At 40.6% G+C, this 13,381-nt stretch overlaps 1 protein-coding gene across 1 annotated transcript; it reads right to left on the minus strand.

Moving 5' to 3' along the window:
- Positions 1–2,549: 2,549 nt before the first annotated feature.
- LOC126013525 (thymosin beta-4-like) lies at positions 2,550–2,660 on the minus strand. Its single transcript, XM_049776643.1, has one exon. It carries the CDS (start codon positions 2,658–2,660, stop codon positions 2,550–2,552), a length of 111 nt encoding a protein of 36 aa, XP_049632600.1.
- Between the last annotated feature and the right edge of the window lie 10,721 nt (positions 2,661–13,381).

The following is a 13,381-nucleotide window of genomic DNA, read 5'->3' on the forward strand; positions in this document are numbered from 1 at the left end:
AGCTCTAAATTTATTCATTTATATTAACATCCAGCACATTTGTAATACTTATTCAGAGTCATTTACTGTAATTCATGTAGCTACATGAAATAATACACTTTAATTGTCAGCAGAATTCTTCTTATACCTAAGACATCTTCATCAAGAGGTATTTTTACCCAAATGATAATTTACCCAAATTATGCAAACAATAACAAAAATATAGCATTTTTATACTAAGATTAGTAGTTACTGTATTACTAATTCAATGCTCCCTCATAGGACATTCTATATTACCAACCTTATTTTTACAGGTTTTTTTTAATATATATTTTATTTAATCACCTTGATTACATACATGATTGTGTTTGGGTTTCAGTCATGTAAAGAACACCCCCCATTACCAGTGCAACATTCCCATCACCAATGTCCCATGTCTCCCTCCTCCCCACCCAACCCCCGCCTGTACTCTAAACAGGCTCTCCATTTCCCTCATACATTCTCATTATTAGGACAGTTCAAAATGTAGTTATTTCTCTAACTAAACTCATCACTATTTGTGGTGAGTTTCCTGAGGTGAGCTGGAACTTCCAGCTCTTTTCTCTTTTGTGTCTGAAAATTATTATTGCAAGAATGTCTTTCATTTTTCTTAAAACCCATAGAGGAGTGAGACCATTCTGCGTTTTTCTCTCTCTCTCTCTGACTTATTTCACTCAGCATAATAGATTCCATGTACATCTATGTATAGGAAAATTTCATGACTTCATCTCTCCTGACAGCTGCATAATATTCCATTGTGTATATGTACCACAGTTTCTTTAGCCATTCGTCTGTTGAAGGGCATCTTGGTTGTTTCCAGAGTCTTGCTATGGTAAATAGTGCTGCAATGAATATAGGTGTAAGGAAAGGGTTTTTGTATTGTATTTTTATGTTCCTAGGGTATATTCCTAGGAGTGGTATAGCTGGATCATATGGGAGCTCGATTTCCAGTTTTTGGAGGAATCTCCATATTGCTTTCCATAAAGGTTGAACTAGACGGCATTCCCACCAGCAGTGGATAAGAGTTCCTTTCTCTCCACATCCCCGCCAACACTGTTGATTCTCATTCTTTGTGATGTGTGCCATTCTCTGTGGTGTGAGGTGGTATCTCATTGTTGTTTTGATTTGCATCTCCCTGATGATTAGTGATGTGGAGCATTTTTTCATGTGTCTTTTGGCTATTTGTATTTCTTCTTTGTCAAAGTGTCTGTTCATTTCTTCTCCCCATTTTTTGATGGGATTAGATGTTTTTTTCTTGTAAAGTTCTATCAGTGCCTTGTATATTTTGGAGATTAGCCCCTTATCTGATGAGTATTGGGTGAATAGTTTCTCCCACTCAGTGGGTGGCTCTTGTATCCTGGGCACTATTTCCTTTGAGGTGCAGAAGCTTCTCAGCTTAATATATTCCCATCTGTTAATCTCTGCTTTCACTTGCTTGGAGAGTGCAGTTTCCTCCTTGAAGATGCCTGTAGTCTCAATGTCTTGGAGTGTTTTGCCTATGTGTTGTTCAATATATCTTATGGTTTTGGGTCTGATATCAAGGTCTTTAATCCATTTGGATTTTACCTTCGTACATGATGTTAGCTGGGGGTCTAAGTTCAATTTTTTGCAAGTGGCTATCCAGTGTGCCAACACCACTTGTTGAAGAGGCTTTCCCTGCTCCATTTAGGATTTCCTGCTCCTTTATCAAAAATTAGGTGATTGTATGTCTGGGGAACATTTTCTGAGTATTCAAGCCTATTCCACTGATCTGAGGGCCTGTCCTTATTCCATTACCATGCTGTTTTGATAACTATTGCTTTGTAGTACAGTTTAAAGTTGGGGAAAGTAATTCCTCCCATATTCTTTTTCCCAATGATTGCTTTAGCTATTCTAGGGTGTTTATTGTTCCAAACAAATTTCAAAAGTGCCTGATCCACTTCTTTGAAGAATGTCATGGATTTTTACAGGTTTTAAAACTTTATTTCTATATTAAAAATTGTGCATTGCAATACAATTAAACCATTCAACAACAAAAAAATGGCACTTCGATTAACTGTTTTTTACAGCTAGCAGGACACTTTGAACCACACTGATGTTAACTCCATCTCTGGTCCCACCCAGCTTCTTCCTTCCCCCAATATAACATGTAAGTTCTTTCTTCCAACCCAACAAGACAGATGGGGGAGGCAAGGTATCTTGATCATTGTCAGTAGTTCCCAAATCTTAAAATGTGAAAGGGGGCACAGCACAGTCATTTAACTTTAAACTTTATTCAACCAAGTTAAACAGCTGAAAGAAGTAACATAAAACTGCAATGCTTGCGCCAGTGAGATAGCACAGTGGTAGGGCGTTTGCCTTGCAAGTGGCCAACCCAGGATCAACGGTCGTTCGAATCTGGGCATCCCATATGGTTCCCTGTGCTTGCCAGGAGTAACCCCTGAATGCCACTGGGTGTGACTCCCCCCACCCAAAAAAAGAAGGCAATGCTTGTGGAATGTGCATTATGAATGGGCAGCTTCTCTCTTTTATGACTCAACTGCTTGCTTCTCCTATTCAATGGTTTCTTTAGAAGACAGCAGGTTTTTCTTTTGCATTTCTATCTTCTTCAACTTTGACTTATCAAATTTCTCAATCTCAGCCATATCAGGGTTGTCAGACATGGTTGCAGAGGAAGCAACGAGGCAAGCAGACAAAAAGATACTAAGCCAGATGGCAACCACCAGCAAATCTACATTACCAACCTTTTTTTTTTTTATCAATGAACAGTATGAAAAAAAGTAGTGCTGAATATACAAACCAACAATTTTTTCATCTTCACTGATGATGGCTTCTGCAAGACTTCATTCTCCTAATACCAAAATAATCCATGGTGTACCAAGATGTAGTTTAAGATTGACCAAGAACCTTCAAAATCCTTAGCATGTATTATTTACTAAATTCCTGAAGTCAGCATTGCAAGAATTTATCTTGCATGCAACAGGGGGAAATCACACACATTCATTAAGCTAAATCCTGCACAGACTGGTTAAGTTCTTCTCTTGTGAAATTTTAGTTAATAGTTAAGTACCATCACCTGGTTTCGATCTACTACTGGAAAATCCAAACTACATTGAAGCTGCTGTTGTGAATTTTTTGTGGGCCACACCTGGTGATGCTCAGAAATTGTTCCTGGCTATGAGACCATATGGAATGCCAGGGGATCGAACCAAGGTCTATCCTAGGCTAGCACTGGCAAGGCAGATGTCTTACCGCTCTGTGCCACTGCTCTGGTTCATTGCTGAATTTTTAACTTATATGTCACTCACCACCATGCTGGGTAGAAAGAGGATTTGGAGGCTGGGAGGTGATCCTAGTGGCAAAGCACAAGTCCTGTACACATGAAATGCTGGGAGCCAGCATAAAATCGATTCTTGAATATCAACAGTGTGTTTCCTGACTTTGAGCAATGCTGGGAGTGGCCTCTGTGGGGGTCGGGGGTGACAAATTCAAACTCTGTCTTTAGATTTATAGTTTAATGCTTTAAGGAACTTTACCTTTGTTCACAAAACACTTAAATATTCTCAGCAAGTTAAAAGATACTTAGCATGTTTACTATTAGGTACTTAAACCAGAACAGCAAAAATTCCCTAAATTCTTACATAGACTGAATTAAGTCAGTCCTGAACTGGATTCAGAAATGGTCACATGTATAGCATAGCTGTTAGTATCTATGACACTTGCAATAAGTTCTTAATATCTATCATAACTGGGGCCGTGATCCTTTCCAATTATTAATAGGATATTAATAGAGCATTTCCTCAAATATATAAGCACTTGACTCCTCCTACCATCATTCATTCATCCCTTCTGCAATCATTCATTCACCCCTACCAGATCATTCATTCTCCTCTCCCATATCACTCATTTATTCCTACCACCATCATTCACTTGCCCCTATTTCCATCATTCATTCACCCCTATCACCATCACTAATTCTCCTCTCCCACCATCCCATTCATCCATACAGCGATTACTCAATGCCTCAGTCATAATTGAAGTGGTTGAGAAAGCTGAACACGATTAACCCTTAACTGGCAATTCAACCCCTGAGGAGTTTCTTTTTTTTCTTTTTTTCTTTTTGGTTTTTGGGCCACACCCAGCGGTGCTCAGGGGTTACTCCTGGCTATCTGCTCAGAAATAGCTCCTGGCAGGCACAGGGGACCATATGGGACACCGGGATTCGAACCAACCACGTTAGGTCCTGAGTCAGCTGCTTGCAAGGCAAACACCGCTGTGCTATCATCTCTCCGGCCTCAAATAAATTTGAGCTGATTTTTTTTTTTTTTTTTGGTTTTTGGGCCACACCCGGTGGTGCTCAGGGGTTACTCCTGGCTGTCTGCTCAGAAATAGCTCCTGGCAGGCACGGGGGACCATATGGGACACCGGGATTCGAACCAAGACCATATGGGACACCAGGATTCGAACCAACCACCTTTGGTCCTGGATCGGCTGCTTGCAAGGCAAATGCCACTGTGCTATCTCTCCGGGCCCGAAGGGAGCTTTTTTGTTGGTTTTCCCCATTGTTGATTAGGGCACTCACAATATTTTCAATATTATCTTGAAACCAATTTTTATCCACCCAATATTTAGAAATTTCTAAAGCCAGAGAAACTTTTATTTTCTTATTTTCAGTAAAAATTTTAAAAAGCCATTTTATTTTTCTTTCCCTAGCTAGTCAGGTTACCTATTAGCATAGAGACAATGATCTGCCTAGGACAATTTTTTTTTTGGTCAGATAACAAGTTCTAAGGCTGCTTGGTTTTAAAAAAAATACATTTTTTTCTCTTTTCTGCCAATTTTTAACCTAAAATGTGGCAATACTCAATCATAAACATAGCAAAAAGCACAATACAATCTGAACACACAATGTAAATGAAAACAGAACACAAATTGACAAACAAAATGAATAAAAAGCAAATTTTTTACAATCCTCATCCCTTAGGGAGATAGAGAAAAAACAATCCTTGATGTCAATAATTACCAACTGCAAGCCACTTGGAATGGCTGGAATCCATGGCATAATCCTTTATGGAGGTCCTCTGAATGATCATTTTCTTATTAATCTTTTTAAAATTTGCAACATACTCCACTTTCAGAGGTCTTTCATAGGCTGGTTGTTAGTCTAATGTGGCCAAGTTTTAGATGTTACTTGATTTAAAGTGTTTGGTTTAAAGTATCCCGTTTAATTGAGGATAGAGGCCACTATTCCACCTGGACTGGGTCCTCCTTCAGTTTTAATTTGGTGACCCATGAAACAGTGGCCTGAACTATTGGAGGGGGCACATCCTTTCTTTGGTTTAGAAACATATGCTCTTGCCTGCCCAGTATATCCAGCCCTAACAAGTTATTTTCTTGGGGGACCATGTCAGAGGTCGGGATTCGAACTGTGGTCGGTCTTGGACCATCCGTATACAAGGCAGTTGCCCTACCGGTTACAACATAGACACTCTGTAACAAGTTATTTTCTTAAACCTTTGACTACTAGAGGCTTAATAAAACCAGAATCTCCATTTAAATTAACCCATTTAATAAAATCCTTAGTTTCAAAGCTTTCTAGTGGAAAGTTGCCCACACCTTGCATTTTGGGTCCTGCAGACAGGTTTCTAGTAATGGTTCTATCTGTCACAGAAAAGCAATAGCAAAGAAAACAATCTACCCCTATGTTGACAGATTCCCTTAGGAAGGGGGGAGCTGTGGCCACTGGGGATACTATCAGAAGGCCATTCTTCACTGAAATTACCATCTGAAGGCCATCTTACTATCTTTATCTGCTCTTAGCCCTCTAAGCATTTTTCCACTTTTGGAGGAAAGTTTCCCATAGCCAGAAGGGAGAGATAAGTGTTCCAATGGCAGCAGAAACAAAAGGATGAAAGTGGAAGCATTCTGCCAAATATTTTTGGGGAAAAGTGTTTTGCTTTAACCAATATGTGCCTAATTGTTGCACAAATTTTTGTTTCCAGAGAACAGGTATTTAATTGGAGAGACCTGTTCATGACCCCCTTATCCTGCCACAGGTGATTTTACTGACTCCATCCTAGAGACTCTTATTTGGAGGGCCTGTGTCCAAGGGGATATTCAGACTGCTTCAATGAAGAGGAATGTCACAGAATGAGAGGCAAAAGGTTTTTAGGATTAGAGCAGGGGTCTCAAACTCAATTTACCTAGGGGCCACAGGAGGCAAAGTCGAGATGAGGAAGGGCTGCATAAGGGATTTCACACAAAAAAGTCCTCAAACGTCATTATTAACCGTTTTAATTATTTCTTCTGAACATGAATAGAATAATGAGTGAATATCATGAACAGTTCTTCTGAACATGGCATCTTTTGCCTATTCCCTGCTGCCAGAGACTTGACAGTGCTTCTTCTCCCAAATCTGAACCACATTTGACTTTAGAGAGGAAGCAGTGGATACCCTCAGCATGGCTTGAAGATGAACATCATTAAGTCTAGACCTGTTCTTTGACTTATTGAAGTTCAATGTGGAGAATAACTTTTCACACAAATATGTGCTCCCAAAAAGGCACATGGTGCGCTGGAACATTCGGGAAAGCTCAGGGAAGTTGGGGGGCAATTCTCTCAAAAATTGCCCATGCATGTCTGCTTTTCCACTAATCTCCCTGAACTTGGCTTTGAGATCAGAGTTGCATTGCAGGTCAATGAGCTCCATTTGAAGCACAGGAGGGGCATCTTGCACATCAAAGGAAAAGGTGTCCACAAAAATTTAGAAAGTGGCTCTGTGCTTTTTGAAGTCTGCAAATCTGTGATCAAATTCCTTCTCTAGCTTAAAAATAGCATCAACATATTTCTCACCACTGAATGGTATGCCTGCATCCACAAGTTCCTTGCATGCTGGGAAATGGCAAAGGTTTGTCTGAGAGAGCTGGGATTTCCATAAGTTTTGTGGAGAATGCTCTCAGGTTGTCATAGGCAGCACTGATAAGCTGCCCTGGGCCTTGTAACATCTTGTTTAGCACATTCAGCTGATGTGTGATGTCAACAAGAAAAGCTAAGTCCATGAGCCATTTGTGATCACTCAACTCAGAAACAGCATTCTCATCCAACTCCATGAAGGCTTTCACTTCTCTCAACTCAAAAAATCTTTTCAGGACATTTCCCCTGCTGAGCCAACATACCTCGGTGAAATAGAGCACATCTCCATATTCTGACTCCATTTCCTCTAAAAAAGCACAGAACCTCCTATGTTTTAAGCGCCTGGATCTGATTTGGTTGATGCATTTCACAACAACAGACATCACATTGTCACACGGCAGGCATTTACTGCAAAGGGCCTGCTGATAGATAATGCAGTGAAGAGCAATGGCCTTCTCTACACCCTCCTCTTCAAGTTTTTTTTTGAAAAAGTGCCACCAGTCCATTTTTCCTCCCTGTCATTGATGACGCTCCATCAGTTATTATTCCAACAAACCTCTTCCATGGCAAACCTGCATTCTCAATAGCATCACACAGATGCCAAAATATCTCATTAGCGGTGGCTGGCCATGCATTAGAATTATTGTGAGCAGCTCCTCTGTCAATTCAAAATTGCAATCAACACCACGGACATAAATTGTGAGCTGCGCAGTGTCTGTTATATCTGTGCCCTCATCAAGAGCAACTGAGTATGCATAAAAACATTTGGCTTTCTCACACAGTTGATGATAAATGTCACTTAACATGTCAGAAATGTGCTCTGCCACAGTGTTGGCAGAAAGGCTGATTTTGCTAAACTGACCTTTCTTTTCCAGACAGATAATACTTGCAGCCTGTAACATGCATTTTTTTTTAACAAACTCTCCTTCTGTGAATGGTTTCCCTGCCTTAACAATCATCTCACTAACCATGTAACTAGCTTCGACTGATGCAACATTCTCTTTGGTTGCTTTCTTGAAGAAATCTTGTTGCCTCATTAGACATGCTTTAAGACTGGCAACCCGCTTGGCTCTCTCATTTTCTTGATATTTTGCACATTCCTCAGCATGTTTAGTTGAATAATGGCATTTCAAGTTGTATTCCTTGTGCACTGCAACTTTCTCTGAGCAAATAAGACATATGGGGATACCCCTGTGCTCAACAAAGAAATACTGCGTCTTCCACTTTTCCTGAAATTGTCTTTGCTCATCATCAATCTTTCTCTTCACTGCAGGTTTTGATGAAGTCATGATGAAGGTATGACAAAATCTAATTCTGTAATAAACTTCTCTCCTTTCTCTCCCTTAGGCCTCCGATAATGCAAGGGACAGCGTGCAGGAGCAGTGGAAATGACGTCTGTGCTAGGCGCAAAGTATTCACGATTATTCCCTTACTGAATATTCACAATAAAAATATCGCATTAGTAAGAAAAAATTGCAAAAAATCGCATTAAACATTTGCATACCCCAAACGAAACTGCTCAGGGTATGCGAATGTTTAATGTAATTTTTTCTTACTAATGCGATTTTTATTGCAATTATTCGGTATGTGAATAATCGCGAATACTGCAATATTTGAAGGCCGGCCATGGGCCACAAAATGTTGTACAGAGGGTCACAAATGGCCCATGGGCCGCGAGTTTGATACGCCTGGATTAGAGGCACAGCAGAGGAGAAATATCTGAACAGAGAGCCAGAAAAAGAGAGACAGAAAAATAAAGCAAATAGGCAACAAGAACGGAAAAGAAAATAAATGCAATGGCCATAAATTTGACTATATATATAATGAACTGAATGATTCACGAGGTTCTATCCCTCCCCTGAAAAAACAACAACCATTACCCAAGCCTCTAAAGGAAAAAATAATTTAACTTGATCCACAATGCACCCCCTTGTCCCAGAAGCATTCGAGGGTCCTGAGAAAGCACATTGGGCACCAGATGTAGGGTCTGGCATGAGGCCCCCCCAACGAGGTCGATGCAAGGATGGTTAAGGGTCTCTTCCAGCCCATAACCTTGGAGGCTAGACTCAGGAAAGTGAGGAAAGACAGTGAACTACAGTCCACTCACAGGGAAGCATTGTCAGAGCAATGGACCTCGTTTATTGAAGATAGGCACAAGGCTTTTAAGGGCAAACTTTAGGTGGGAAACAGAATGTAGGTAATACAGCTTAGGCATTACAGCAAGAAGATGGTATGTGAAGAGAGCTATCACAAGGTACATGGCATCATTGATTCAGATGGAATGCAAAGATAGTGGTTATAATGCCATGGCAGCATTAAATCAGGAAACATGTAAAAATAGTGGTTGAAATACTTATGGCACTATTAGCCAAGACAGGTTGTTTGACTTGGATCACTTTCTCCTTAGCTCATCTTGCACTTAAAACAGCAGGAACCTAAGTCTCTAAACAGAGACATCTTTTCTTTTATATTCAAGGCCAGCTTGCAGAAATCTCCTTATTTTACCCAGCCTTTCGCCCCACAAAATATTATTCTCAATGGAGATAAACTAAAAGCCTTCCTCTAAAATCTGGCAGAAGACCAGACTGCCCCCTCTCACCACTCCTATTTAACATAGTACTGAAGTACTTCCCATAGCAATTAGGCAAAAAAAAAAAAAAGATATCAGGGCATCCAGATAGGAAAGGAAGAAGTCAAGCTCTTATTGTTTGTGGATGACATGATACTATATTTAGAAAACCCTAAAGAGGAAATCGTCCTTTGCCTTCGCCCCTCCCCCTGTTGCATCTGTGAGATTCCAGAGGCAGCACCAGGTGGGAGACTGTCCTTTGCCTTCGTCCCTCCCCCTTCGCCCCTCCCCCTTCGCGTCTTGAGGTTCCAGAGGTAGCACCAGGTGGGAGACTGTCCTTTGCCTTTGCCCCTCCCCCTGTCTCATCTGTGAGGTTCCAGAGGCAGCACCAGGTGGGAGACTGTCCTTTGCCTCGCCCCTCCCTTTATCGTGGCTGTGAGGTCTCCCAGGGACGCAGTTGCCAGGGGACTTCCCGCTACCTCCCCGCCCCCAGCCAGCCCACCCAACAGTTCCACTCAGAGCTGCAATCCAGAGAAGGGACCCAGCCCCACATCTCAGGTAGCAAAAGCAGGCCAAAATCAGAAGACACTGCTCTCCAAGCCACACCAATAAATACATAAAATCATGGGTAAATTGAAAAGGAACCTAACAGCTGGAGATACAGAGAGAACTCCTACTAAGTTCCCAAGTCCACCAAAATGCACAGATCCAAGAGATGAAGATTTAAAAGCAGCCATGAGAAAGGAAATGCAAGCCATGGTACAGGAAATGAGAGAATCTCTCACCACCAAGTACAAGAAATCCATGGAGGAACAAATTAGCCAATTTAAAGAAGATCTGATACAGAATATGAGAGACTCCATACAAAAGCAATTAAAGGAATTAACAGACACCATAAAAAGCCAGACAAGCAGAATCGCAGAGATGGAGAAGAAGCACATAGTAGTACTTGAAGGAAAACTGCAAATCAAAAATGACCAGGAAACCAACAAGGAATTAAGAGGCAAGGCACTGGAAGGAAAAGTCCAGTACTTAATGAACAAAGACAAAAGAAATAACCTAAGAATTGTAGGTATACCAAAAGGGGAGGAAACAGGGAAAGGAGAAGAACAAGTAGTCAGGGAAATAATAGCAGAAAACTTCCCCACCCTTTGGAAAGAGGACTCTGTGCAAATCCAGGAAGTGAATAGTCCCTAATAAAATAGACCCTAATAAACCAACACCAAGACATATTATAATCCAAATGGCAAAGAAAAAAGAGAAAGATGAACTCCTTAAAGCAATAACGGGAAAAAAAGAAACTCAAGTACAAAGGAAGGGACATAAGAATCAAACCATATCTCCCATTTGAAACAATTCAAGCAAGAAGACAGTGGAATGAAATATTTAAATGACTGAATGAAAGAAATTTTCAGCCTAGGGTACAATACCCAGCAAAACTGTCATTCATATGGGATGGTAGCCTAAAGACATTCTCAAACAAAAACGAGCTTGCAGTATCCTAATCCTAAACGACCTACTCACAGATGAACTACACAATCCAAACCCCCGATTGTAACAACAACTACCCTACACAACACAACTGTACAACAGCCCTCTCTGTCAATAATCTCCCTAAATGTTAATGGACTAAATGCTCCCATTAAACGACACATAGTAGAGAACTGGATTAAAAAACATAAACCGGCCTTCTGCTGCCTGCAAGAAATACACCTACAAGTACAGGACAGGCATAGGCTTAGAATAAAAGGATGGAAATCAATCTTTCAAGCCAATGGAAAACAAAAAAGAGCAGGGACAGCCATTCTTATATCAGACCAAATTCCATTCAACCTCGAGAAAGTGATCAGAGACAAAGAGGGTCACTACATACTAATCAGGGAAACAATAGATCAAGAGGTACTAACCCTGATCAATATTTATGAACCTAATGTAGAATCAGCAAAATATGTGAGGCAGTTGCTCACTAACTTGGAGAAACACATGATGGGAAATGTGATAATAGTAGGAGATTTCAATACTCCACTATCACTGTAGGTGTACCTATCTGAGACCCTGGAATTATGTGTAGCTACCTGAGACCCACCCATTTCTGGGAGGGGTCTTGGGAACTGAATATTAGGTGTGACCTTACCTGCTAGACCCCGCCCATTCCTGGGAGGGGTCTTGGAATAGGTTTATAAACCCTGAAGCCAGGGAATTAAGGGTTCTCTGCCCTGCTGCGCTCGCTGGCTTTAGGTTCTTTGCCTCTTTTGGTCTTTGACCAGGATGGAGGCCAAAGGAAGATGGCTGAATTATAAGATGCAGGGCTAAGAATGGCCGAATGCTTGAAAGGTTATGAGATAGGCCACACACCTGTGGTGGTCGGGGCATGAATAAAGCTGATGGTTCCTGATGCCTGCCTGTGAGTGAGTCTTCATTACGTCGATCACCTGGGCTTGGGACCCGCCGGCTGGATGGGGTTGCGGAGCCACATGGCCTGGGGTGGCAGAGAGAAATCCTTCGCCATCCACCGCCATCAAGCCCCATCGTTAATTATTTAATACAACAATCACCACTGGACAGATCCAGTAGACAAAAAAATAGCAAAAAAAAAAAAAAAGAGCCTAAAATGAAAAATTAGAAGATCTAGGGCTAATAGACTTACATAGGGCCCTCTACTCCCAGAAAACAGAATACACATTCTTCTCAAGCCCTCATGGAACCTTCTCCAGAATAGACCATGTCTTAGGATACAAATCAAACCTATATAAGACCACAAATGTAAGGATTATTAGAAGCACCCTATCAGATCACTATGCAACAGAGGTCAAAATTAATTGCAAGAAGAAGCAATGGAGAAAAACTAATACCTAGAGATTAAACAACACACTGCTCAAAAACAGCTGGATCAAAGAGCAAACCAAGGAAGAAATAAAAAGATTCCTTGAGACAAACGATAATGAAGAGACAACTTGTCAAAATTTGTGGAACACAGCAAAAGCAGTAATTAGAGGGAAACTCATATAAATACAGGCCTATGTCAAGAAAGAGGAAAATGACAAAATCAACAGTTTAAAGGATCATCTCAAGGAATTGGAACAACAGCAGCAAAGAAATCCAACCACAACCAGAAGGCCAGAAATAATAAAAACCAGAGCAGAAATAAACAACATAGAAACTAAGAAAACAATACAAAAAAATCAATGAGTCCAAGAGTAGGTTTTTCAAAAAAAATAAACAAGATAGACAAACCACTGGCAAAACTCACCAAAAAAAAAAAAAAAAAAAAAGAGGAAAAACAACCAAATCAGTAGAATCACAAATGAAAGGGGAGAGATTACAACAGAACCCCAAGAAATACAACATATCATGAGATCATATTATGAACAACTATACTCAGTTAAGCTAGAGAACCCAGTAGAAATCGACAGATTCATGGAAAATTACCATCTCCCGAGACTGGAAAAGGAAGACCTAGAAAGCCTAAACAGACCAATCACGTCAGAGGAAATTGATGATGTAATTAAGAAACTCCCTAAGAACAAAAGTCCAGGCCCAGATGGATTTACAGGTGAATTCTATCAAACATTCCGTGAAGACTTACTGCCACTTTTCCACAGACTCTTCCAAACCATCGAAAAAACAGGAATTCTGTCACACTCATTCCCAAAGATGGCAAAGACACCACCAAGAAAGAAAAACAGATCAATCTCTCTAATGAACATAGATGCAAAGATACTCAACAAAATCTTAGCAAACCGAATCCAGCACTTCATCAAAAAGATCATACACCATGACCAAGTGGGTTTTATCCCAGGAATGCAAGGTTGGTTCAACATACGCAAATCAATCAACATCATACATCACATCAACAACAAAAAAAATCAAAAACCACATGATCATATCAGTCGATGCAGAGAA

Source organism: Suncus etruscus, chromosome 7 (genome assembly GCF_024139225.1).
Source record: "Suncus etruscus isolate mSunEtr1 chromosome 7, mSunEtr1.pri.cur, whole genome shotgun sequence".
In the NCBI taxonomy this organism is placed as follows: domain Eukaryota; kingdom Metazoa; phylum Chordata; class Mammalia; order Eulipotyphla; family Soricidae; genus Suncus; species Suncus etruscus.

Excerpts from the sequence above, each read along its gene's own strand:
- LOC126013525 (XM_049776643.1), bottom strand. The coding sequence starts at position 2,660 with ATGTCTGACAACCCTGATATGGCTGAGATTGAGAAATTTGATAAGTCA.